Below are 26,171 nucleotides of genomic sequence, written 5' to 3'. Positions count from 1 at the left end.
CTACAGAAGGAGAGGCAAAGGGGAAACCGTTAAGTTGCAAGAATACACAAGGTAGATACAAGTATATTTACAGAGGAGAAGATCCTAACAGAACTGACAAAACTGAAAGTGGACAAATCAATGGGGCCAGATGGGATACATCCAAGGATACTGAAAGAGCTTAAAGGGGTGCTGGTAACACCATTAACTGAATTATTCAACCAGTCTCTAGCTACAGGAGTAATTCCAGAGGACTGGAAAAGAGCAAATGTAATCCCACTGCACAAAAGTGGAAGCAAGGAAAAGGCAAGTAACTACCGACCAATGAGCTTTACGTCAGTAGTAGGGGAAGTAATTGAATCACTATTAAAAGAAAGACTTGTGGAACATCTCAAATCCAACAATTTACAGGATCCCAAACAGCATGGGTTTACTAGGGGGAGATCATGCCAAACAAATCTTATTGATTTTTTTGACTGGGTGACTAAAGTAATAGATCAAGGGGGGCCGTAGATGTAGCTTATTTAGACTTTAGTAAGGCTTTTGACATGGTCCAACATCGCAGACTGATAAATAAACTTGAACACTTGTGACTGGGGCCCTGATTCAGAGGCGCTCGCTATTTGCGAGCGCTCGCTCTGAATCAGGGAGGGACGTTTTTTTTCTTTTTTACCGACCTCCAGGCCGCTCACTAAGCTGTGGGTGACCACCCTCAGCTTTAGCGGGCGGCCTGGCGATGGTAGGGTCTCGTCCACCGCAATCTCCAGTGAACTTCCTGCTCACGTGTGATATCAGTAGGGCCGCCCCCAAATGGCAGGTGTTCCTTCGGGAACGCCTCCCTTTGGCCAGCCAGCCGCCTGACCCGCCTATAAAACGGGGCGAGCTGTCGATGAATCGACAGCCACCCCGTTTTGCTGTCGACACATGTTTTTTATGATTTTTCATGATTGATAGGGTTAGGTTTAGAATTAGGCACTTGGTAACGAGTTTGGATTAGGCTACAGAAGGGGACAGTTAGGGTTAGGCACCAGGGGGAGGGTTATGGTAAGGCACCAGGGGAAGGGTTAATGTTAGGCCCTGGGGGAGGGGGGTTTAGGGTGTCATGTGTCAACCTTTTATGTGTCGATGTTTTGACCCTGTCAACTATTGACCCGTCAACCTAAGTCCATGTCGACCTATTGCCTGTTGACCATCTGGTGTTGACCTATTACGTCAATTACATTTAAAGTTTTAAGCTAGACTAGGCATGTCAATTGTACCTATGTGCTTATGCCTAAATTACTTCTGCTTACATCTGGTTTCTCACATTACCTCACTGAACACTCTGTGGTCTTAGGGGCCAACAAACATTGACAAACATTGATTTGCAGCCCATACTTATTAACGTTTTCAATCATATTGCACAACATAAAAATGACAAATCAATCTATATTGCAGATGCAGAGTAATTGAGAATAACCCAGTACAGCCTACCTGGCTGTCTGGCTGCTGTGCTTCCCTGTGACAGTGCGCTGTGTAGACAGCGGCGTCGCAGCAGGACTCTGGGAGTGTCGGCGGGACCGCGCAGTGCTCCTCTGGGAGCCTTTTGATTGGCCATATTTTTGGGGGCAAAGGGGCCGTCCACGGTCGCCTAGGTTGCCTAGCGGAAAATCCGGCCCTGGGTTGTGTATATGGGGGGCGATTGCCCTTATCGCCTCCCTCTGAATCCACCACAGGAGCGGGCTGGATGGCGTAATATATGTAATTGGGCCCACACTGTCGGGCCACATAAATGTGTATTTGGGCCGCATGCATGTATGACATGTCTGAGCTAGACACTGTCGATCTTGTATACCACTCCCATGCCAACCGCGGCCAGGGGAAACACAGATGGCCATGAGATGACACTGTCGGAATTGGTAACTGGGCAAGATGGCCATTGAATAGTAGCAGTGATGCTGCCATGTAGCCATCACAAGGTAACTATTGCTGGTTATGTTGTGCGCAGAGGACAACATAAATTCATGCTTGCGCAAAATGTGCTATGCTGTGGACCCCATTTCCAGGGGCTGCAGCTGCACTGAAGGTGTGCAGCAATGGATGCACAATGGAAGGAGACATGTATGATGGTTGCCAACCATCGCAATCCTGCCATCGAATAGGAAAACTATTTCCATCGAGTTTTTTTTATTATGTTTTTTTTTTTTTCCGGTTGCAAACACGCACAAGGGCACTAAAGCCAGGATAGATGGGGAGATGAGTATCACTCAGATACCCAACCAAAATGTTCAATTGTAGCGATAACTGATTTTCTATTGCAGCAATAGAAAATCTGCCTTATCACCTTCTTCACCCTAATAAATGCACGCTGCACGCCTAAAGTGTAAATTCTACAGAACATATTGCTGTGTATTTTTTCAAAGCCAACATTTCATTTTCTCGCTGCTGTTTCACTTCATTCTTCTGGTTAGTAATGACACATTCACAAAAGTCTCTGAAACTATGTGTGTGTTTTCATTGTAATTTTGTTCATATTTGAATGGTTACTTTGCATTGAAGTTGCTTTGGTGGCTGCTCATGATGGCACTGTGCCTATGAAGATTGACTTCTCCTGCAATACTTGTGTCTGCTTCCCAATAAGGACTTCTCTTACTGATTCCCTGGCTCTTCCAGTTATACACACAAAAAAATACATAAGCAGAATTAGTGTTTTACATATTTGTTGTTTTACACATTTAAGGAAAATCTGAATCAGAGGTAAAAATTGCTCTATGTGAAATGGCTATGACTAACACAAACTTAATTGACATATTGACATAATTTACTAATACATCAGAACCAAAGATTTTTCATGAAGAGCACCAAAGAGTAGAAATCGTACTTGACTACTCTCCCGAAATGCGTGGGAGACTCCCAAATGATGGCGCGTTCTCCCACAATTCCAGCAGAGTAGACTAGCCTCCCACTGTGGAAGTAGGTGATCCAGGAGTTGAATCACATCCTCATGGTCTTGATTTGTACGCACAATACTGAGAACCATGAGCACCATGGGGGATATGTATCAATCCTAAAGAGTGGAGAAGAGAAGTTGACCATATCTAGCTTCTAGATAGCATTTATCAAGTACATTCTATAACCTGATTGATGTAAGATGATTGATTGCTAAGGGCAGCTTTACACTTCTTCTCTCTTTTGAAGGCTTCATACATCTCCCCACATGTCTTCTGCATTATCCAGAGGGAGGATCTACAGTGTCTAGATAGTCAATAGGTCAACGCCAGGTGGTCAACACTTACAAAGGCAACACAAATGGTTGGCACATAAAAGGCTTACACATGGTTTTTCATGATTTTTAGGGTTAGGTTGAGGGTTAGGGCTATGCACTTGGCGGAGGGTTAGGGTTAGTCTCTTGGGGGAGGTTATGGTTAGACACTAGGGGGAGGGTTAAAGTGAGGATTAGGGTTAAAATAGCAAAAAACATGTTGATCATGTGTGTATCAACCTTCTGACCATTTGACACTGTCGACCTTAGTCCATGTCGACCATTTAACAGTCGACCATTTGACATTGTTGACCATTTGACTCTGTCAACCCATTGCCTGTCGATCATCTGGTGTTGCCCTATTGACTGTCTATCTTTTATATTTTATACCACACCCGTCTCCTGGTCCTACCCGGATATCCCGGAGAAAGCCATTGAAAAGTCAGCAAGTGTGGTGGAAATGCTTTTAGGCAGAAAGGCCGCCGTGGAATTTATTCAATGGTCGCATGCAAAACTCTAGGCCTGTTTGACTGAGAGGCTGGCTCACATTGGGGATCATATGAAGATCGGTTTCATGAATAAACATTTCATTCATTTATTTCTGTAGAGTAATAAACCAAAAGTAATCTATACAGCATAATGCATTCTAAGACGCACATGTAAATACAGAGAGTGTGATAGACACATAAAGATCAGTGCACTCATGCTATGGCTGCTTCGTATAAAACTTAACATTTATTTAAGTTGACTAAAATAGAAACTGCAGCAAGAGTGTTGGGCTGCCTGGTGAAATCTTAAAATAAAGAGGTGTAATTAGATAGAATTCAGTGTAAGTTAAAATTCACGCACCCCCATGCTGTTGATTATAACCATCTCATCAGTAATTATAAAGTAGCTACATGAATTACGGAATATGTTGCATAATCAGTTAGGGATAAAGTATATAGACCTCTGTAGCTTACATCCACATAAGCACCTTTTAACCTAGTTATTGTTTGTTACCGCTGCGGGGTCTGTCAGTGATTATACAGGGTGTTTCACTCGCTATTGGCCCCAAAGTTTTTCTTTTACCTTTTAAAAGTAATTGACATTCCAGAGGTGGGCTTCATCACAATCCAAATTCAAATAGGGGAAACACGCCAACTGCCACAGCGCCCCCTCCCCAGCGTGACCATGCCCCTCACAATTAGGCCATGCCCCTTCCCCCGGGCCGACTCTCTGTGCCCCTGGCCGGTCTCACCTGCTCCAAAATGCAAGAGGTTACAGGGGGGCTCATTGGCACCAACAGTTTCTATTCTCAATAACCATGTATCTGATAATTAGCCATTTATTCCTTAATTCACATTAGTCGGCCCCTCTATATGTATAATAAAATAAAACCTTACCCTATAGAAACTATATACATATTGTAAGCATACATAATTCCTCTAATGTTTCACATGGACTGTTCTGTATTTTTACTTTGCTACGTGTGATTTTCTTCAGCTGGGGGAGAAAAATGTGTTTAATGGTTTACTGTCAAGCCAGTTATTTCCTAAAGTTATAACAGAGGAAGTATTAAAATAGAGTATGCAATTAGCAGATGTTAGGAGGAGAGTAATGTTTGGCTTTTCTTTATTCTTAGCGAAGGAAGCTCTTCCCCCAGACTGGAGCTGCTGCATAACATAGACCCTCTGTTTGAGGATAACTTCCCCTGTAAGTAACGCACACTCTTCATCAGACCATGTTTCATTAAGCTTCTACTAAAGTCTTTTATACAATCTCTTGTTCTCTTTTTTTGTACAAGCTTACAGCTGGAAGCAAATTCATTCATTTCATTCTCCAGATTCAGCTATGGATTTTCTAGTATTATTTAATCAAAAACATTTGCAACTGCAAATAAACTACTCCAGGGTTTGTCTGCCATATAAGGCAGATGGCTAGGGAGAACTATTTGGGGAAGGGGGGAGGGGGGGTTGCAGACAAATGGTTTTATATGTTATTTGTGTTTGCTGATTGGTCTTTGGCAGAGCCTTATTTATATAGTCAAATCCAAACATTTTGGCTGGGTACTTCACAAATACTCCTTTAGGGTGTAGCTATTCTTTTCTACTTAGACAACACAAACTGTAAATTCAGCAAACTGTAAATTCAGCAAAATGTACCTGTGGCCTACGCAGCGGAGCAGTCTTTTTCCCCATCTAGAGAAGAACATCAGTAGGGAGCAGGAGAACTGCAGGAAGGCAGATCCTGGCCTGGACTAAATGATGCAGAGAGCATAAAAAAGTAGAGAGACAACTACTTCTAAGCAGGGACTGTGAGAAAGGAGTGAGGGCCAGAGGCGCTACATACACTGAGCAAGGAAGTGAATTCTGAACAGGATTGCAGTTTTCTGATCATTAAATAAGTAAATTACATATTATAGCTTAATGGTGAGTACTGGAGATGGTTTAAGGTAGTCACAGGCGTCCACTTTTGAATCAGGCCCCAAGTCTGCTGGAAAATTCGGTCAGTCAGAAACAACACAAGCTGGCTATTTCATCTGGCATTTCTGGTGTGAGGGCTTGTTAGCAAACATAGACTATATGAGCAAGAGCACAAAATTCTACTCCAGTTCATTGCTAATTCAAGTTTTATTGGTGGTACTGCTTGGATTTCCAAATAAGGAGTCAGTTCTGATAATGGTGTACTATAAAAATGGTATAGGTGGAATGGCGCTAGAAACACATTAACACATAGAAACAATGTAATCATAAATCATATTTATGGAATAGAAAATTGCAATGATATTGATACAACAATGAGAAATATAATATAAGACATAAACAAATAAAATCGTGTCTCTGCGACAATCAATAGATGAATAAATAAGAAGTGTCCTGTAACAACTGCAACAATGTTACCAAATAATTAGGAATGGCTACTTGGAGCTCCGTGCAAGCAGGGAGTAGGCTTCCACAAGTAAATGGTTGTTAATACCAGTGTGCGGCCATTAGAAAAAATCGTGGTAGGGTACCCCAAAAGTATGACAGTAGGTAGGTCTGGGTGGTAAATGTACCGCTCTCAATAATAGTGGCTCATGCTCACCCCTCGAACGCGGAGTGGAGTAGGTCCAAAAGAGGATGCGATGACAGCCTGGAGTGGAGACCGGCTGGTTCGCGGCTGGAAATGCTGAGGGCTAGACGGCAGTGCAGAAGCACATGCGGGAGCACTAGAGCTGTGAACTCTATGGTCCGGGGCACAGCGGCGTGTGCTCACCGGCTGGATGTGGCCGGGCTCAGCAGTGAAGCAGCTCCCTCCAATGGTAAATGACTGGACTCCCAGTGGTATGTACCTTTCTCCAGAGAGATGTATGCGGCATGTGTTGGCTCACAGGGCTCGGCCGCAGCTGATGTTCCGGTCCTGTGATGGCTCAAACAGGAAACAAGGTGGAGGGAAATCCGGGCTGTGTGTCAAACCGCTGGCTGGAGGAGTGATGAGACAGTGGGGCACCGATGCAGTGGGTAAATGAAAATGGTCTCTGTAATCCTTAACGCGTTTCACTGCATGTAGCAGCTTCTTCAAGAAGGCAGAATGAATGATTGTAGCATGGGCGGCTAGTATATACCCATTTTCATTAATGGACCACCTGTGAATCAACACCTGTCAGACATCAACTGGCTAACAGGTGTATGTTGGAATTTCATTACCTAGTTAATCACAGTTCAGATATTGAGCAGAGATACTATATGAATAGCAGTATATACTGATATTACAACAACAATGTATATAATCAATATAAAAAACTAATAAATAGACAAACAATATAAGATATTTTTAAAAAATAAAATATAAAATGATTAGGCGTGTTACAGTTAATAACTGTGCTTTATATTATTTAAAAATAATATATCAAGACACATCAAAATATTGTCATAAGAAATACATCATAAAGCCTAAAAGCAACAACAAACTCACATGACATGAGTAGTGTTGATATAGCATGTGAAAGTATATATCATGTACAAGTATATATAGAGAGAACAAACTATTTCTGCGGGGCACATAGAAATGGACATAATGTATTAACCCGTTAATTGCAGATACAATAGTAATAACATGATCAAGTTATTAATCATGCTAATCTAATCAGATATTTGATAACATCAATACCAAAAACTACGAAATTACACCAGAAGGTTGAATGTACTAATATTAACACAAGAAGAAAAAAGGAGATCGAATCGAATGAATAATGGGGCTGGAATCCATATAGATTCTGTGTCCAATGTCTATCAACAGACTACTGGAGGCACTGCATAGAGCAGGGCCATATGACTGAAGAACTATAAGCCCAACACAAAAAACCCCATCCCTAAGCCAAAATCAAATAAATTCTAGACCAATATTTTCATTAAGGCCCTTAGGGCTAAGTGTCTGCATTTTCAAGATCCAGGCTGCTTCTTGTTTACACAACATCCTGAATCTATTACCTCCTCTAGTCATGTGTGGTATCTGCTCTACACCGACCACTGTCAGACCTTTAGTATCACTATTGTGGTGTTCCAAAAAGTGCCTGGAGACACTATGCTTAATAGATTTATTCACAATGTTGCGTCTATGTTCCAGAAAACGCTGTTTTAACGGGCGTATCGTGCGGCCGATGTAGAGCAAGTCACATGGACATGATAACATATAAATTACATATTGCGAGGTACAATTAATAAAGGAGTTTATAATAAAATGTTTTTGAGCTACATGTGAGAACACAGATTTAGTTTTGTTCAAAATATGTATACACGTTATACATTTATTGTGGTTACACTTATAGCAGCCTGTAATCTTAGGGCCACTCAGGGTCCTCTGAGAAAAATTATTATAATCTTTCATATCAGATTTAAAAAGGCTAGGAGCCAAAATATTACCCAAATTTTTGGCTTTCTTAAAAACTAGCCGAGGTCTAGGGCCTAAATGTGTTTTCAAGACAGAATCAGTCAGCAACAATTTATAATTATTTCTCATAATTCCAGAGATTTTATTCGCAGATAAATTATATCTGGAAATAAACATAGGTTCCCCTTCTTTATGTTCTTTTGATTTTTTAGTAGTATATCTGGTTTTATGTAAAGAGTTAATATCGAAAAGTGTAGCCCTATCTAATATTGTAGAAGTATGAAGTGCCTCATCCAAAATTTGTGAGGGATAAACTTTCTCAGAGAAGTCTTTGATCAGCACCAAGGTTTGTTCTTTAAACTTGTTAATGGATGTGCAGTTTCTACGGATACGAAATAACTGGCTTTTAGGAACATTATTCAGCCATTTCCTTTTATGGTTGCTAGAATATGGTATAAAGCTACAAACATCGACAGACTTTCTATAATTAGAGACATTGACATGATTATCTAAAATATCCAAAGAGATGTCCAAAAAATTAATATGGTGCTGGTGATAGGAGTGAGTGAAAGTGAGTCCATAAGTGTTAGTGTTCAAATATTCAAAAAACCTTAAAACAGAAGATTCATCACCCTCCCAAATAAAAAAAAATCGTCTATATATCGGCAGAAGAGGACCAGATTAGCAGCGAATTCGCCACCACAAATGAGCTCATCTTCAAGACGGCCCATGTAGAGGTTGGCGAAACTCGGTGCGAATCGGGTCCCCATCGCCGTACCGAGTGTTTGTAAAAAGTGACAGTGATTAAACAGAAAATAATTGTGCTGTAAAATAAAAAGAATGGATGAGAGAATAAAATTGCGTTGCCCTTCCAGAATCGCACCATCCTGACTCAAATACCATTCCACGGCTTCTACACCCTTAATTTGTGGAATATGGGTATACAAAGCTTGTGCATCGCACGTGACAAATAGATAGTTGGATTTCCATAATTTACCTTCAACCTTTTGAATAAAATGTGTAGTGTCACGGATGTGCGACCTGAGGGCAACAGCATGTGGTTGCAAAAAATGATCAATATAAAAGGATAAATTAGACGTGAGACCCCCAATCCCAGAAATAATAGGACGCCCAGGTGGTGCATGCAGGGATTTGTGAATTTTGGGAAGGTGGTAATAAATTGGAGTGACCGGGTGCAGGGGATACAGAAAATTGAACTGATCTTTGGATATGATTTTATTGTCCAATGCAGACCCAAGAAGACTTTTGAGCTTGAGTTGATATGATATAGTGGGGTCAAATGGAAGTTTCTGGTAAAAAGTCTGATCAAATAACTGTCTATTTGCTTCTATAAGGTAATCTGAGGTGTCTTGAACCACTACCCCACCCCCCTTGTCAGCTATTTTGATCGTGATGGAAGGATCATTATGCAGGTTCTTTAGGGCTAACTGTTCTTGTAAAGTAAGATTAAAAGAGCATGGATGTGGTTTCTCATCACATAGTACTTTGAATTGTTCCAATGTGGTATAATAGAAGGTTTCAATTGCACTAATCTTGTGTTGTATGGGAAAAAAGTTGGATTTAGCTTTAAATAAATGTTGATGATCAGACCCTAAATCAAAAATAGGGATCTCAACCTGGGGGACACAGGTGGCTCCATCTGAGTTTTCTAGTAATAATTCATTCAAAATATTAAGACTTGTGTGATCGCCTTCATCAAGAGTGTTGATAGTACCATCGATGTTTTTTCTATCCAAGTTCTTAGCTGCAAAATATCTAGCTCTACATAGACTGCGAACATACCTATTCAATTCAATGAATAATTCAAAGTAGTTAGGTATGGAGGAAGGAGAAAAGTTTAAACCTCTAGAGAGTATACGTATTTCATCATCAGTTAATATTTTAGAGGAGAGGTTGAAAACACCTTTAGCTGTCAGTGGAATCTTTGATAATGGTGTACTGCTGTAATGTACCATGCCGCGACTCTTCTGGGAGCCCCAGTGCAAGGCTGCTCCTCAGGGTTTTACAATGATATGCGCAATAGCGGCTATTGTGCCCAAAAGTGCATAGTGATGTGACCTGGTGGGCATCCAGCCAAGTCTTCCTGGCCTTGCTGGTCCACAGTGCCAGGTATAGCTAACGCCGTTGCCACCATTGGAGGTAAGCAGCGGAAAGAGAAGTAACGCAGAAGAAATCAGAGATTTTTCTTCAGTTTGTCTCTTAGTAAATTGCAAGAAACTTCATTTAATAGATCCTAAAGCCCCTTTTTGTTCCTCCCCTTCACTCCTGTTGCAATAAAAGCTCTTGTACATAGGTAACTGTTAATAATTAATAATAAAATAATTAAACATGAATTCCCCTAAGAATAAATTTGCTCCTTCAGTGTGACCAGCCTGGATAAGATATTAAACATCTCTATCATGGTCCTGCACTGATTACCCAATAACCATCCTCTTCCAGTAACTGAGAGAATGTAGTAACGATTACGGGTCACTCGCAGCAGTAGCACTTACATGTGTGTCACTGTTTATCATTACACACTTCTAAAACATCCAGCACATAATGGAAAATTATGTAAGTATTTTTCTCAACCTTTGAACAATCTTAGGAGCCTCGTACTCCCTCTTGTTTCCTGTGGGATAGCCCTAAAAAGCATAACATTATTCTTCATTGTTCTTATAAACATCTAAGTGGGGAAGATAAACAATACATACTGGATCTGTGATTCATCTAATAGGTTTCTCTGACAAGGGCCATGTCTGACATTTAAATTGGTCATTGCTCACACTGTTGACTATGATTATAAGCAGAGACGAGCTATCCCTGGACCCAAGAGTGTATATATTCCTTTCCCGGCTCATTTAGACTGTTTTTTTTCTTCCATAACATTAACATCTTCTTCACTTCATTATGTGTTAGTTTTATTCTTGACGTTCAAAGTTATTTCCTCGGTGTTATATTTCTGATGTAAATTTTGTTATGTCCATGATCCCCTGCTCAGGGATTTCCCCGCTCTCGATGTTTACAATTGACCTAACTCCCAGTAAGCCCTTTATGTTAATAGATGTTGACATCCGGCTATACAATCACAGCTTCATGTTGGGGTCACTCCCGGAGGATTGCCTTAGGGATATAGCATGTTATTGAAAACTTGAACCAATTATAAAAGCCGATTTCTCCTAACCCACTGACAAATCCCAAATGGAGCCGTTTAAAGAGGAACAATCACTAATTTCAAATGGTCTATCTTCTGTGCAATTTCCAGATTGCTAAAATGAGAGCAGCCTATTCCCACCGAGCGCTGTTGGTTCAATTATTAGTATATAAATGCTGCATAGCATATGCCTTCAGAAGCTTTATGTAAACTGTGATGGAAACCACAGTACCTAACAAAAAAAAGTATTGCCGTCATAGGCAAACGCAGGGGGGGTTTCCGTCTGCCTGGAAACCCCCCTCCCCAGCACACACCATGACCACAATAGTAATAGTAATATAATACAATGTTACTAGTGCTGCATGTTCTTCTCAGTATCACAAATGAAATGATTAGAACCACCTGTGGATCTTTTAAAATGTGTCAGCCAGTAATAAATATACCTGTGCACCAACTAGGAGATGTGGAAAACATGCACTGTTAGGGGTGCACTGCTATAGACCATCAATAGGGTTAATTATTAATACTGTATAATAATACACTATCCAGTGCATATGGAGACCAATATGTACATATATGTCCAGGGCAGTGCTAGGATCTTCTGCTGCTACCCCAGACTCCCGGACTTGCTTCATACTCTGGAATGGTGCCCACATCTGAAAAAAAACATTCTGCTCAGACAGGATGGACCTACTGCCGTATCTAATGGCATGCTGTGATCGCTGGTCCTGTATATGCTGGAATTATGCAACACAATATACTTTGTATGATGCATATTAAAGCTGGATAAGTGCTAATTATGCCCTCTTCATGGACTGGCCACACTCACTCTAAAATCAAGCATTTTGATACCCCCCTCTGGCCACTGGCCGTGCCAAAATATAGATTCTGACCTACCCGGACAGCAGTAGATTACTGGTTCAGAATGGGAACATTTTAAACCACTTTTATTGCTACATTTTAATATACATATTTGAAAATTGACAGGTTTGAAGTTTTAAAGTTTAACAATATTGCATTCTCCCCAAAAGGCTACACATACTGGTATATTGTGGTTAAATACAAATACAGAGTGGTTTGTGCAGGCCTTAGAGAACCAGCCGTACAATTCAAATGGTCCACAGCAAGGGGTGGGGCCTTATTTATCAATGAGTTTATGTATGATAAATGGTGCTCCAGCCAATCAGCTCCCAACTGTCATTTTTCAGCAGATGACAGTTGGGAGATGATTGGCTGGAGCACCATTATCATACGCAACAAGTTTTATTGCTCGTTGGTAAATAAGGCCCTGATTCTGAGTCACACGCACTGCCGATGTCAGGCGCAGTGGAGCTATTTTTTTCTTCTGCTCATGTGACTAAGGGATTGATGTACCAAGCAGTGAAAGAATGGAGAAGTGAACCAGTGGAGATGTTGCCCATAGCAACCAATCAGCTTTAAAGTAGCATTGATCAAGTACTGACTATAAAATAATAGGTAGGAGCTGATTGGTTGCTATGGGTGACTTCTCCACTGGTCCACTTCTCTACGTTATTCACTGCTTGATACATAGGGGTCTAGTTACTAAGCAGTGTTATGAGACAGAGTGAAAAGTGATAAAGTGATAAGGTGCCAGCCAATCAGCTCCTAACTGTCATTTTTCAAACACAGCCTGTGAGATGGCAGTTGGGAGCTGATTGGCTGGCACCTTATCACAGACTTATCACTTTTCACTCTGTCTCATAACACTGCTTAGTAAATAGACCCCATAAACCCCTAAGTTGCACTGCGCATGCGTTCAGGCACACGGGAGACGCACAGTCTTAGAAATGTATTGAGCGTTCCTGGGTGGTGAGTTAGCAGACGCACGGAGATGGTCAGTCTTATGGAAGTGTTATGGGGATGCGAGTTGGTGAACATGGATGCGTACAGAGATGCTCAACCACTCACATAGGAGGCCATACTCGGACTGAGAAATTGCACCTGCCGTAAAGTCATGGACGTACTCCCTGCAAAAGGCGTAGACACGGATGTGCCTGCTGCCGTTTCAGTATCAAGTGACATTGTCCTTGTTCTTTTACTTATATAGTTCCACAAAGGCCCCACTGCGCTGTTCACACAAGTGACACATACAACAATGGGCATAAGTATATAATGATGCAGAAAGGAACATAATAATGTTACATACAGTATATACTGCATGTGTGGGCACAATGAGGGTGAGGTGTTTTGCACTACTCAATATTATTTCATTCTGTTAGGGTTATATTTATTCAAAAAAAGGTTATCTCCGCCAAATAGTACTATACTGCCTATTCCAGATGTCTTTATACTGGAGACTACAGGAAACCCAGCTCAGATCACAGACGGTGTAATGGTTAGCATTACTGCCTCACAGCACTAAGGTCATGGGTTCGATTCCCACCACGGCCCTACCTGTGTGGAGTTTGTATATTCTCCCTGTGCTTGCGTGGGTTTGCTCCGGTTTCCTCCCACACTCCAAAGATACACTGGTAGGTTAATTCGATCCCAACAAAATTAACCCTAGTGTGTGTTTGTGTGTGAGCATGTGGTAGGGAATATAGATTGTAAGCTCTACTGGGGCAGGGACTGATGTGAATGGCTAAATATTCTCTTTAAAGCGCTGCGGAATATGTGTACCTGGTAGTAATAATAATAATAATAATCGCCTAACAACCATATGAGGGTTTTGCCTAGGTCAGTAAAATATACCATACAGTAATAAGCTTATAATAAGATTATGTGTACTAATTTAATGCTCATATGTAAAGGCATATGTTCTATCATGTATTGAATAGTATAGGCGAGACAGCTCATTGTAGTCTGCAATCCTCTATATGCTTTCCCACACACCTATATTACAGCCATGGGGAGACGATAAGGCTGGTTTTGCCACAATCTATCATTAAAACCTAGGCGCTGCAACTGTGCGACAATCAGTTGCCCATTAACTACTAACTTGATGCAGTGTGAACACAGGAGGTGTATCCAATGGAATCGGTATGATTTACCGATAGATTTAGACGCCTGTCATTTAACCCTCACCGGGATAAAGCAGTCGGGTCGGGATTAGGTCCGCCGGCTTCCCGACTGCATACCGTATCCAATAGCTACCAATCAGAGTTTAAGGCAGTTATAGGCAAACTGATACAGTTCGGGGGCCACACTAGATGGTCCTCTAACCTTCAAAGGAGCCGCACATTACTCTTAATCTCAGTAACAAGTTAAATTAATACATTTAATCAATGAATGGGGCATCTATATATAATTACATATGAGTAGGCCTTTTAAACAAGTATTATTAGTTCTAACAAACAATTATGACAGCACAGTAGTAATGAGCTGAAGGCTGCTAGTGAAGGCTTTGAGGGCCACATGCGGCTACCAAGGCTGCTAGTTTCCCATCACTGGTCTAAGGGGAGAGGGTGGGCGTGTGATTGTTTGGACCAATAGACGCATGTGTTTTGCATGGATGGGGATCCAAAATGCCGCCAACACATTTGGACTCAAGTTACCCATTAGAAGCCCTGATAACAGCATTGTGTTATTGATTAAGATTTTGTGCAGATAAATGTTCTTACCAAGCTGTCATTCACATTGGGAACTGAGCAGATAATAGGAAGTAATCAGACCATGGGGTCTATTTACTAAGCAGTGTTAGGAGACAGAGTGAAAAGTGATAAGGTGCCAGCCAATCAGCTCCCAAATGTCATTTTTCAAACACAGCCTGTGAGATGGCAGTTGGGAGCTGAGTGGCTGGCACCTTATCACTTTTCACTCTGTCTCTTATCACTGCTTAGTACATAGACCCCCATGTTATTTAATATTTCAGTGATCTCTATAGCCAGCTTATTGATGTTCCCTGTGACATTATCACTTCTATACGCACAGCACTAAATATACTAAAGTGGCAACAAGCCCAAACAGTTCATTCAACATCCATTTCATTGTACCTAGTAAAGTGAGACAGTTTAAATGGTCTACAAATTGTTAACTACCTGGATAGTATTGTAAACAGCAAGCAGGTGACAGAATGACATGATTTCAAGCAGGGCTTTTAAGTAGAGATGTAAAACAGTACTACTGAGTATTTTACCTTTTAAGTGTTTAGTAACAACCATGTCATAGAGTAGAAATACTGACATCTTTGTTGTCAAAACCTGCAAAATGTGGAATTTATTAATTTGTTGTGGAATGCCAAGCCACAGAGTGGCAAAGCAGGCGTGGAACTCAATGATCGTATCAAGAAATTCTGCCACTTCTTCGCTTATATCTGCTTTTAATTTAAAAATACAACAAAAAACATAAAAATCAAAATACAGATAACCGTTAGGGATTCATGCCCATGTTTATGAATAAGCCCATAAATATGTTTATAGTTCAGAAAAGAACATAATGTTTAAGAGGCAATCCTCCTTCAGGTATTGTGGAAAAACATGTTTTTGTCTGTCACCTGCACCCACAGATTAAGATATGGCTTTGTTCCGTTTTTGAGATAACAATCTGTACCTTTAAGTCATGAATAGTGTCAAAAACTAAAGTGTTTGCAAACGCCCATATGTGTTTATTTATAATCTAGTATTTTTGACCAGTCATTTTCTGGGTTTCAAGCTAGTGTGAACCCCGCACATCCCGTATGTCTTTCCTGCCCATTCCTTCAATATTCTCTCCAGCCTCATATTCCTCTTGTGTCTCTCCAGCTTCATGTCTCTCTAACTTTATGCCTCCCATGTGTATCACCAGCCTCATGCTTCTCTGCTATATATTTCCAGCCACATGCTTCCCCCCCTGTGTCTCCAGCCTCATGCCCCCACCCTGTGTTTCTACAGCCTCATGCCCCCCCCCCCTTGTCTCTACAGCCTCAGGCTTCTCCGCTGAGTCTCACCAGCCTCATGCTTCTACTCTGTATCTTCAGCTTCATGCATTCCCCCTGTGCATCTCCAGCCTCATGCCCCACCTGTGTTTATCCAGCCTTATGCCCTTCCTGAGTTTCGCTAGCCTTATGCTTCTCCCTTTTGAATCTCCAGCCTCATGCTTCTCCCTTGTGTATTTCCAGACTCATGCTTCTCCCGTCTATCTTCAGCCTCATGTCCTCCCCTGTGTTTCTTCAGCCTCATGCCCTCCCTGTCTCCACAGACTCATGCCCTCCCCCTGTGTCTCTCCAGGCTCTTGCCTTCCCCCTGTGTCTCCTCAGTCTCATGCTCCCATATCTCTCCCTCCTTTGTATATCTCCAGCCTCATGCTTCTCCCCTGCGTATCTTCAGCCTCATGCTTTCCCCCTGTATGTCTCCAGCCTCATGCTTTCTCCCTGTGTGTCTCCAGCCTTATTTCCTCCTGTGTCTCTTTAATCTCATGCCCCCCATGTGTTTCTTCAGCCTAATGCCCCACCCTATCTGTGTCTCTCCAGTCTCATGCCCTTCCGTGTCTCTACAGCCTCATGCTTTACCCATGTATGCTTTTCCCATGTATTTGCAGCCTTATACCCTCTCCTGTGTCTGTTCAGCCTCATGCCGCCTGTGTCCCTCCAGCCTCCCCTGTTTCTCTCCAGCCTCATTCCACCCCTGTGTATCTTTAGCCTCATGTCACTCATTTTTCTCAATCCTTATCTCTGTCCCTCCTCCATTTCTCACTGTCACCGCTGTCTCTCTCATCTGTCTCCAACCCCCCATCTCCATCTCTCTCTAATTTCTACCCCCCCCTTCCCTGTTGGATGGGGGAAGTGGGTTAGTGGATTGGAGCACAGGGGGGGTGTTGCGGTTGGGGTGGCATGGGGGCGCAATATTTGACTGTTGTCTTCTCCCATCTTACAATCTCTGGCCTCCAACCCTTTCTGTCACCCCCGTCTCTCCCCTGTCTGTCTTTCTTTAATCTCTATACCCCCTCTTTCTCTTTCAACTGTTCCCTGCTCTCTTTCATCTAACTGCCTCTCCCACTGTATTTCTCTCTCTCTGATTTTTGTCCCCTCTTCCACCATTGAATGGGGTTGCAAGTGTGCGTGGTGGGGCACGAGTGGGGGGAGCTGCCAGCTACAGGTGCTGGCCACACTGGCTGGGGCAGGCAGCTAGTAAAAGCTGGGGAGAGAGGAGGTGGGGCTGCAACTCTCTACTAAGCCTCTACTAGACGAAAAATAGCAGCATTACATATTAGATGTTATGTTATTATCATTGAATTCTATAATACGACCGTATTATGCAGCTCTGTAAAGAAAATATGTAATCATTCACATCAATTCCTACCTACTGGAGCTTTATAGTCTATGGAAGAGAATTATCAAACCTTCTAAAGCGGACAAGTGGAGGCATTGCCCATGGCATCCAATCAGATTTTAGCTATCACTCTATAGAACATACTAGATAAATAATGGGCACTTGTCCTCTTTAGAAGGTTTGATACATCTCCCGCAATATTCTCTACCACACATACATAAGAGTCAATTTTATTACATGGCAGTTAGCTTACCAGTAAATGTTTGGACATAAAAACTACACACAGATAGTGCCCTGGTGGGAATCAAACCCAGTGCTGTGAGTCAGCAATGCTAACCCAAATATACTATTATGGTTAGAACATACTTGCCTTCCCTCCCAAAAATGTCCGGGAGCCTCCCGAAAAAAGAGTGTTGCTCCTGCCCCCCCCCCCCCCCCGCGCAAGAGTGTGCCGGGATCCGCTCCCACCCTGCAAAAGGGGCCGGAACCCGGGAGGAGCTGATTCGCGATGAATTGCGTCATCGTGGCTCCGCCACCGGCTGCACAATGGCGATAATCTTGGCATTGTGTAGTGTGGGGTGGGCTGCGTTCGCACAGACATGCCCCCATTCACAAAACCACATCACGCCCCCGCTGTGCCAACCTGGCTGCCTTCTTCCAGCAGGGCCGGACTGCACATCTGGTGCTCGGCCGGGGATACTTAATGACGGAGGCGTGCCACGAGGCCAAGCCCCCGTGACTCGCGGCAAGCCACGTGAGGCAAGGCCACGCCCATTTCGGCAGGGCTGCTCAGCCGCCCCAGTCTGTCCATGCACTGCAGCCAAGGCATTTGACACTCTAGAAGCCCAGAAAGAAAAGTAATTTAAGGAATCTCATTTTTTAGACCATGAAGAATAACGATCCCTGGCCCACATTTTTCTTCATCTGATGTTCCCCAGATTTCCTATTGCAGGTTAGATGACACACAATTTCAAAAGAATCAGGTTCAGGACTGCCTTTATATGTATACATTACCTAATTTCATGTACACATGTATGTGGATCTGAGGGCTACCTAGTGTGTGATTGACGCACCAGGTGACTGTGCTGATTCATTTGCTTTATACACACACATTTAGCTCCATTCAGCAATGCAAGAGAAATGATGGTTGACTTGCTTTTGACTCTGCGTCGTCTCCATTGTGTTGCCATTACAGCTATGGATCTCAGAGCAGTGTCTCTATCCCATAGAGTTGCATGCATTACATCTGAGTGTGATCTGGTTATATTATTTGTTCTTATTACTTTGTGCATTTATTTTTGTCTAATGATGCATTAAATGTAAATATTGACCTTGAAGTATTGTTCCTTATTGTTCCTCATTCTATTTACTATTATTCTATTTTTTTTTTTCCTCCAGTCTTTCAGGCCTGGATCATTATTATTTTATTTTTTTTAATTATGATTTATGATTTTCTGGGTGTTAAATCCGGAAGTACCTCTATCCGAGGGCATTCCAAAGGGCAGCTCTTATTGGGAGTACTTGGGAACTCTTAATTAGGGATACATATGAAGAACAACTATGTCAACGTGGATAGTAGCTAATGACGTCATGGTACAAATACTGAAGGGGAGCTATCCACTACCAATATTTTTTGGTTACCAATGTAGACTCAGTGTTCTGTTAATGTAACAGCCCTTAATTGCTCCTGTGGTTCTAAGCAAGTAAATCCACCACCGTACTGTAGTTTTTAATCTGGAGTCTTGAAACTTAGCAGCAAAGCTGCAGCATGTTAGCTGGTCTCTGTGTAAATCTGTTTCTGCAGGTGGGGTGGATATGTCCGGTACATGTAGAGTGTCTGGCTGATGTTAAGGAGTCTACACCCTGTGTCCGCTCTGGTGCTGCGCTCAGTCCTGCGGAAGCTGGAGGGTGGGGCAACTCCTGTCACTTGCTCACTTCACTGGACTATTAAGGATGTCTAGCCTCCTTTTTGTGTTATCGATCTTCACAGTAGTGAGCTCATTGCTTGGAGAACTGCTAAGTGCAGTTGGTGAATCTGCTCGAGATGAAAATGCCGGAGCAGGGAGCGTACAACAGGGCAGTCATTGTAATACACATAAATCATATTGGTGATGCTAATGCATTTTTATGTTGGGATCAAAGGCTTTGACATAGACTCATCCCAAGGTTGAAATTTGTGTATTATTAGTACAAAATCCACCAGTTGCAGATATTAAAGTAGAATTTTTATCTAATAAAACACTTGATTATCTCAGTGCTGTTCTATTTTTTTGAACTAGTGTTTTCATTAGAATAGGACCAACCACCCTGTAACAGCAGCAGAGCTAATCAATTATTAAACCTTCATATGCACCAGGGTTTTCTCCGCTTTTTATATATCTTTGATGCAAGTTTCGATGTCACAAACGATGATTGTGTCTATAGGAGCATTAAGCGCTATTGTAGCATCTAAAGAGGCGTCTCAGTTCTTGCACATTCAGATGTATGGCTGACTGTACACCAGGCCCATTTTACACAGTGACAGCCATCTTCCATTGGTCTACCACTCGGATATGTGTAAGAATGTAGGCCCCCAGAGGTCCAACCTAATAGCCTTTTTGAGCTATAGTATAGTTGACTGGTCTAAGTGTCTGTAACTTATTCCAAGTTCAAGTCCCAGGTGATCTATCAGTGCAAGCAACATCCTGAATGTCTGCTACAACCATGTGAGAATAATAAAACCGATCCTCCCTGTAAAGTTAGTAAGACAGGTGAAAAAGCGCTACATAGTTTTTCTCCAAGTGGGATAGTTCAAACCTTGCTTATTAAGTCCTGAAGGAAGGTAGGGAGTACTTACTATAGGTTGTCCGGTTCCAGTCCACTCTCTGATTGTCAGATAATTTGCAGCAGTACGGCTTAGGTACTCTGTAGAGGGTCTGGTCTGTATGGACTTAATGGTTTTCATTCCTGTTTAACAAGCTAATGCTGGCAATATACTTCATCAGGAATGTGGAAAGATAGTTGTTCCACACGTACCTCGCTGTCTCTTTATTACCATGGTGAGGCATACATTAACTTTCTGTGCCACACATTTTTATTGTAAAAAAATATTATTTGAGGTTTTTTTTTCCAATGCATGGGCACAGAGCTTAGTCACACCCCTGCTAAGCCCAACCACCACATTACATTATCAAGCTCTGCCCCCAAACCTGATTGGCCGGTGACCCGCCATGCTCCCCAATAGGCATGCCCATCAGTGGGTGCAAACCATCGATAGTTCACCATCGATGATTTAATTTAGAATCTAGGATATCAGTAAACCTGGTCTAGAAATATAGTAGCTGCTATTGTGACCAGATACATATTGGTGATGGTAAGGTCTCAATCAACTGTCTCTTATATGATTATTGTGACCTGAGTGTGCTATGGTGCAAGGACAGTTTGTCTAATGGTCAAGTTCAACACTGGCACAGAACAAAATAGTGTGGTTGTCAGATAAACCAAAAGATTGTTTTCATTGGGGTTAAGTGAGGATTGCCGCAGGTGTATTAAATGCTTTAACAGTAGGTTGCAACTTAAATTAAATTCTACTGTGTCATTTACACCTTGAGGTAAAAGTGTTCTCAAAGCAAAGCAAAATCCTATGAGGTTCTCATATACAAAAAGCAGTATTTATCATGACACTTTTGTGTGAAATTAATGTGTTCTATACCTTTAAATTTAAGTCCTTGTTTATCACCATCACGACAATGTGATATGTGTTTTAAGCATCTATGGATGTCCAGTGTTGTGAAGGCATTCCCAATGTGTTCCAAACAAGATGTAGTTATTATCGGGATGCCAGCGCTCAGAATGCTGGCGCTGAAATCCCAACACCAGTCAGAATTCCGGCCCCGGCATCCCGACACTAAGTATTGGGGTTAGGGGGAGGGTTAGGGTTAGGCACTAGGGGGGAAGGATAGGTTTAGGCTGCAGGGGAGGGAGGGAGGTTAGGTTTGGCACTAGGGGGAGGGTTAGGTTTAGGCTGTGGGGAAGGAGGGGTAGGGGAAGGAGAGTATACTTACCTCCTTCTGTCGGGATTGTGACCCTGTTGGAATGCCGGCGTTGGGCTTGTGACCACCGGGATCCTGAGCGCCAGCATCCCGTACCCAACCCGTCCCAAGCACCTGGTCATGATGCATAAGTACGGTCTGTGCATCCAGCATATTAAACCCCTTCCTTGCATTGGAATAAATAGCTATCACATATTTACTGACTGGTAATATATTTCAATGACAAGACTTTCCTGTGTTAAAATCTTCTTTGAGCAGCACATTTAAAACATTGCTGCTGCAGACACTTTGTGGCGCCTTCTAAATAAAAGATAATAATAAATAAATTGCTAATTATATTATTGATTGCTATGTAGAAGATGCATTTACTTGTAGCTATCTATAATGGAATGCCTGTACATTTTTATAATAAGCGTCTTTGTCTGCTCAGCTGTTTTACCTATTCATTTAATTTTGCGTATTCTAGATTTCGACCTAAATATTACATTACTTTTTATATTTTATTTTTATTGACTATAATACTGTATTATGCTGAAACATTAGTAACTTTAACTGTATATAAGTAGTTGTCTGATCTGTATATTTTCACTCATTTTATTTGCAGTTATTTTCTCATAGCAAGTCATGATCTTGATTAGTTATATGGCAGTTGAGCTTGATATGTGTATTGCCATGCTTTCCATATACTATTTGTTTATATTTTATGTTTTGTTCTAAATTGTTCCATTCATTGTTACTGTGTTACAGGTAAGAAGAGAAATATATTTTTTAGGAATGAAATTAGTGATAGTTGCTGCAGTTATCAAGTTGGTTGGTTTGTATCTGAATTATACCAGGAAAGGCTGAAGAAACCTCTCTAAGACATAGCAGAGAAATGCGTTAAGGCAATTTATGTAGTGGATGGTGCTTACTGCTTGATAGAGATTCAGGCTAGAACCTTTTCTGGAGGTTGTATATCCAATCGCCCAACTATCCTTTTGTTTCTCTATATAATTGAATGATTTGGTTTTCCAATGTGGGTGTACCAATATCTCTTTTTGGTGTTTAGTATTTTGTGAATGCTTATTACACATTTCTGCTACACACTGTGTAATTACCTTAGGCCATTAATAGCTTTTTTTTTTTTTTCATTAAGGTTTAGTATTGGTGTAAAGTCTGGGTTAGGCAGTAGGAGTAGACTTCCCATTGTGTACTGTCATACAATAGTTAGCAGCTGCAGGGAGAATGCTAATTTCAACTAAGTAAAAAAAAAAAAAAAAATAGTTTATTAGCAGATGCTGTCAGGTTTGCAAGTTATATGTGATGAAAATTTTTAAATTCACCAATGCTCTTGTCAGGTCGGGCACGGGAAGCTGGCGCTTGGGACCCCGGCGGTAATAAACCAACGTCGGCCTCCCGACAGTGTTAGGATACAGACACCTGTCGGTAGGTATCCTAACCCTACCCCTAAACCTCCCAGCAGCCTATACCTAACCCCCCCACACTGCAGCCCAAACCTAATCCTTCCCCTCCACAGCCTAAACTTAACCTCCCCCCGCAGCCTAAACCTAACCCTCCCCCACTAGTGCCTAACCCTCCCCCACTAGTGCCTAACCCTCCCCCTAGTGCCTAACCATCCCCCCAGTGCCAGATTAAGGTCCACATGGGCCTGGAGCTGACCTTTCTGATGGGCCTATTTGTGCTGCCGCAGAAAGTGTGACCAGCACAGCGGGGGTGTGACTACTGATGTGGAGAGCGGGGGTGACCAGTGCTGTGGATGTGTGGTCTGCACAGGGGGTGTGGCTAGCACCATGGAGGGCATACTGTAGCTACTGCCTACTGTCAACCACCTCAATCTCTTTTACACACACACACGTATGTATATATACATACAGCGATCACACTGACAAAAATAAATTACAGTATGCGAGTCCAAGGGTCCCATAATGTATAAAATTTGAGAAAAATAACGAAACAATAGTGTATAAAATGTATCAGTGATCACCATCAGTTGTTTTTAGTAGTGACCCCACACATTATGCCAAATAGTAGTACCCCAGTACACATTCTGGACCTGACTTAGAACCTTGCACAATGCCAATGCTAACGGAGTTAAGCAATAATGCACATGCTCCAAAATTTCTAAACATCCCTGCGGAGCTTGCGGCACACAAATGGTGCTTTTGTGATGGAGACCCACAGTATCAGGGAAAGTGATGGGTGATCCTGTGTGGTGACTGGGAGGTGGAAAGAAAGGCACACAAATATGGTTTGTGTAATGGGCATGTTACGCGAGGGTCGGTGAGATCGGCTGTGTACACAGATGCACAGGAGGCCATGGTCAGACGGAGAAGCTGCACCTGCCATAGGGGTGGTGCGACTGATGGTGGCGTATATGGATGCACCACTCTGTATTACAGCGTGCACGGGCGCTTGATAGTGCATTCGGCAGCACTAATGTAGACAAGGGAAACAGTTTGTAGTGACATTTGTATAAAGTGGCAGGTGGAAGACCACCAATAGACGCTGCTGCATGCGCTTCTCCATCTGCCTCAGAATCAGGCCTTATACCACATTTTAGTACCCCCGGAACACACTATGTCACATTATTTTACATCCTAATGCACATTATAGTGCCCACCGATACACATTATGCCACATTGTAATGTCCCAATACACAGTGCCACATGTGGTGCCCCCACAACACACATTATGCCACATTGTAGTGCCGCTAATACACATTATGCCACAATTAAACCCACTTTATCAGGGGATTTTCTATATCAATCCAAGTTAGAACCCCCACCCACTCACAGCTGTTGTGGAACAACAGTTTTGTAGGGCATCAGCTGCAATGCAAGGTTGTGGCACACATCTCAGCTACTGGCAGCAGTGAGTGAGGGTAAACAGTGTGGTGGATGGATAAAAGTGTAAAAATTTGCCCAAGTAAGTGCCCGTGAGGGTACCACACTCCCCATACTTAGTTTAATTCCACGACAGGATGGAGCCACCCCCCCTGGTCCTTCAAGACGCTTTATACTGCAGTGGGCCAGCTGATGCTGATTCTCTGAACCAGCGTCAATGAAACTAGCAGAACGCCTGGGAACGTTCACAACTGGGGCGCGAGCGAGGAGCAGAAAGGGGTAGGACAAAGCAGCCCTATCTGTGCTGCTTCACAGAGAAAGGACATCTAGAGTCTGACTGAATATGGCAGGGGTAGGCATGGTCCAACAGGCTTGTCCCCGCTCTGTGTCAGTGAGGTTCACCCTGCCAGTACAGCACCATCCTCTCTGCTCACAGACCTGCCAGTGTTTGTGACAAAGCACAGAAACTCAAGGGCCCCATACATCTGCGACGGATCGTCGAGATATAGCGATCCTGCAACCCGGCATCGCAGGATCACTGAGATCCAATATGTTGGATTTCACAGATATGCCGATCGTGATCAAAAAATTATCGTGATTGGCAGATCGGTGAAATTTAACATGTGAAATTTCACCGATCCTGCGACAGATCGCGGAACATCGACGACCACCAGTCAGCATTTCCGATCCCATAGCTACATCGTGACGATCCGTCGCAGATGTATGGGGACCTTAACACAGTAAGATCTATTGGCTATAGCGTTTTCTATGGAATTTGCTCATTTTGAAAAAGTTGCTACCCCCTATAGTGTAAAAGATGGGCTATAGCACGTAATGGTGAACCCACACACATATAAAACATATATAATATATATATATATATATTCATTTATGCATATATACATAATAGTTGTGTAAGGCTATCACATGTTCTTAATGCACGGACCCCAACTGTTCCCAGCCTTTGGATAGGGCCTGCTGCTGAAGTAACTAAGGGAGCCCGGGGTGTTGGGAAGGAGCTGCGAAGTGGTAGCTGGGGGATTAGGAAGGAGCCATGGCAGGGAGGGGGGTGGATGGAGTCACAATGAAGGGGGGGTGAAGGGTGGAGTCCTGGAGGAGGCCAGCAGAAAGATGGTGGGGCTGAGCAGAGGGGAGACAGAGCTTGCTTGGCAATCAAACTAGAATATATACATTATATATTAAATATATACATACACACACACACAAACAGTATCTCTCTCTATGTACAAAGACTGCATATATACATTATATTATCCACACATTTATGAAACTAGATCACTCAGTGATCAGCAACTAGCAGGACATTCCTGATCAGCAGTCAGCATCTCAGCTGCACTGCAAGATTGATACTGGACAGTCAGTATCAGAAACCCCACTGGCACCGTCCCCTTCACAGAAATAAGTTCCTGCTTAGCGGGGGTGCGGTGGTGGCAGCGGCACTCATGAAATCACGCGGCGTGGAGGAAGCACTGAGGAATGGTTAGTGACGCCTTCCTCCGCGCCTTATCTCTGGAGAGTCTGGTCGCTGGTGTTTGAACAGCGGGCGGCCAAGGGCGGAGGCGGGCCGCCAAGGGTGGGGGTGGGTGGATCTCAGTGGGCGGAGTTTTGGACGGCCGCTGGCAAGGCAGGCTGGTGCAGCAGTAAAAAAAAAAAATGGCTTCAGCAGCCCAGCCGATTCTGCTGTGGGCCTATCTTGATGGGCGGCCTGGAGCTGCAGCTCCACCCGGCCCATTGATAATCCGGTCCTGTAGATAATAGATAATCTATGTATATATAATTAACATATGTATGTGTATATATTACATGGTTCGCAAAATACGCGCTATAGGGAGTTGCATACCCGAT

At 42.7% G+C, this 26,171-nt stretch overlaps 1 protein-coding gene across 1 annotated transcript in view; it reads left to right on the top strand.

Annotated features, from left to right (window-relative positions):
* ARSB (arylsulfatase B) overlaps positions 1-26,171 on the top strand; it is a 218,570-nt gene that overhangs the window by 135,298 nt on the left and 57,101 nt on the right. Inside the window, exon 6 of the mRNA XM_088443912.1 lies at positions 4,845-4,915. Coding sequence (XP_088300038.1) covers positions 4,845-4,915 — 71 coding nt within the window. The remainder of the gene's footprint in view (positions 1-4,844; positions 4,916-26,171) is intronic.

This window comes from Taudactylus pleione, unplaced genomic scaffold (assembly GCF_031769625.1).
Source record: "Taudactylus pleione unplaced genomic scaffold, aTauple2 ptg000336l, whole genome shotgun sequence".
Taxonomy (NCBI): Eukaryota; Metazoa; Chordata; class Amphibia; order Anura; family Myobatrachidae; genus Taudactylus; species Taudactylus pleione.
This window is presented reverse-complemented; position numbering and strand designations above follow the sequence as displayed.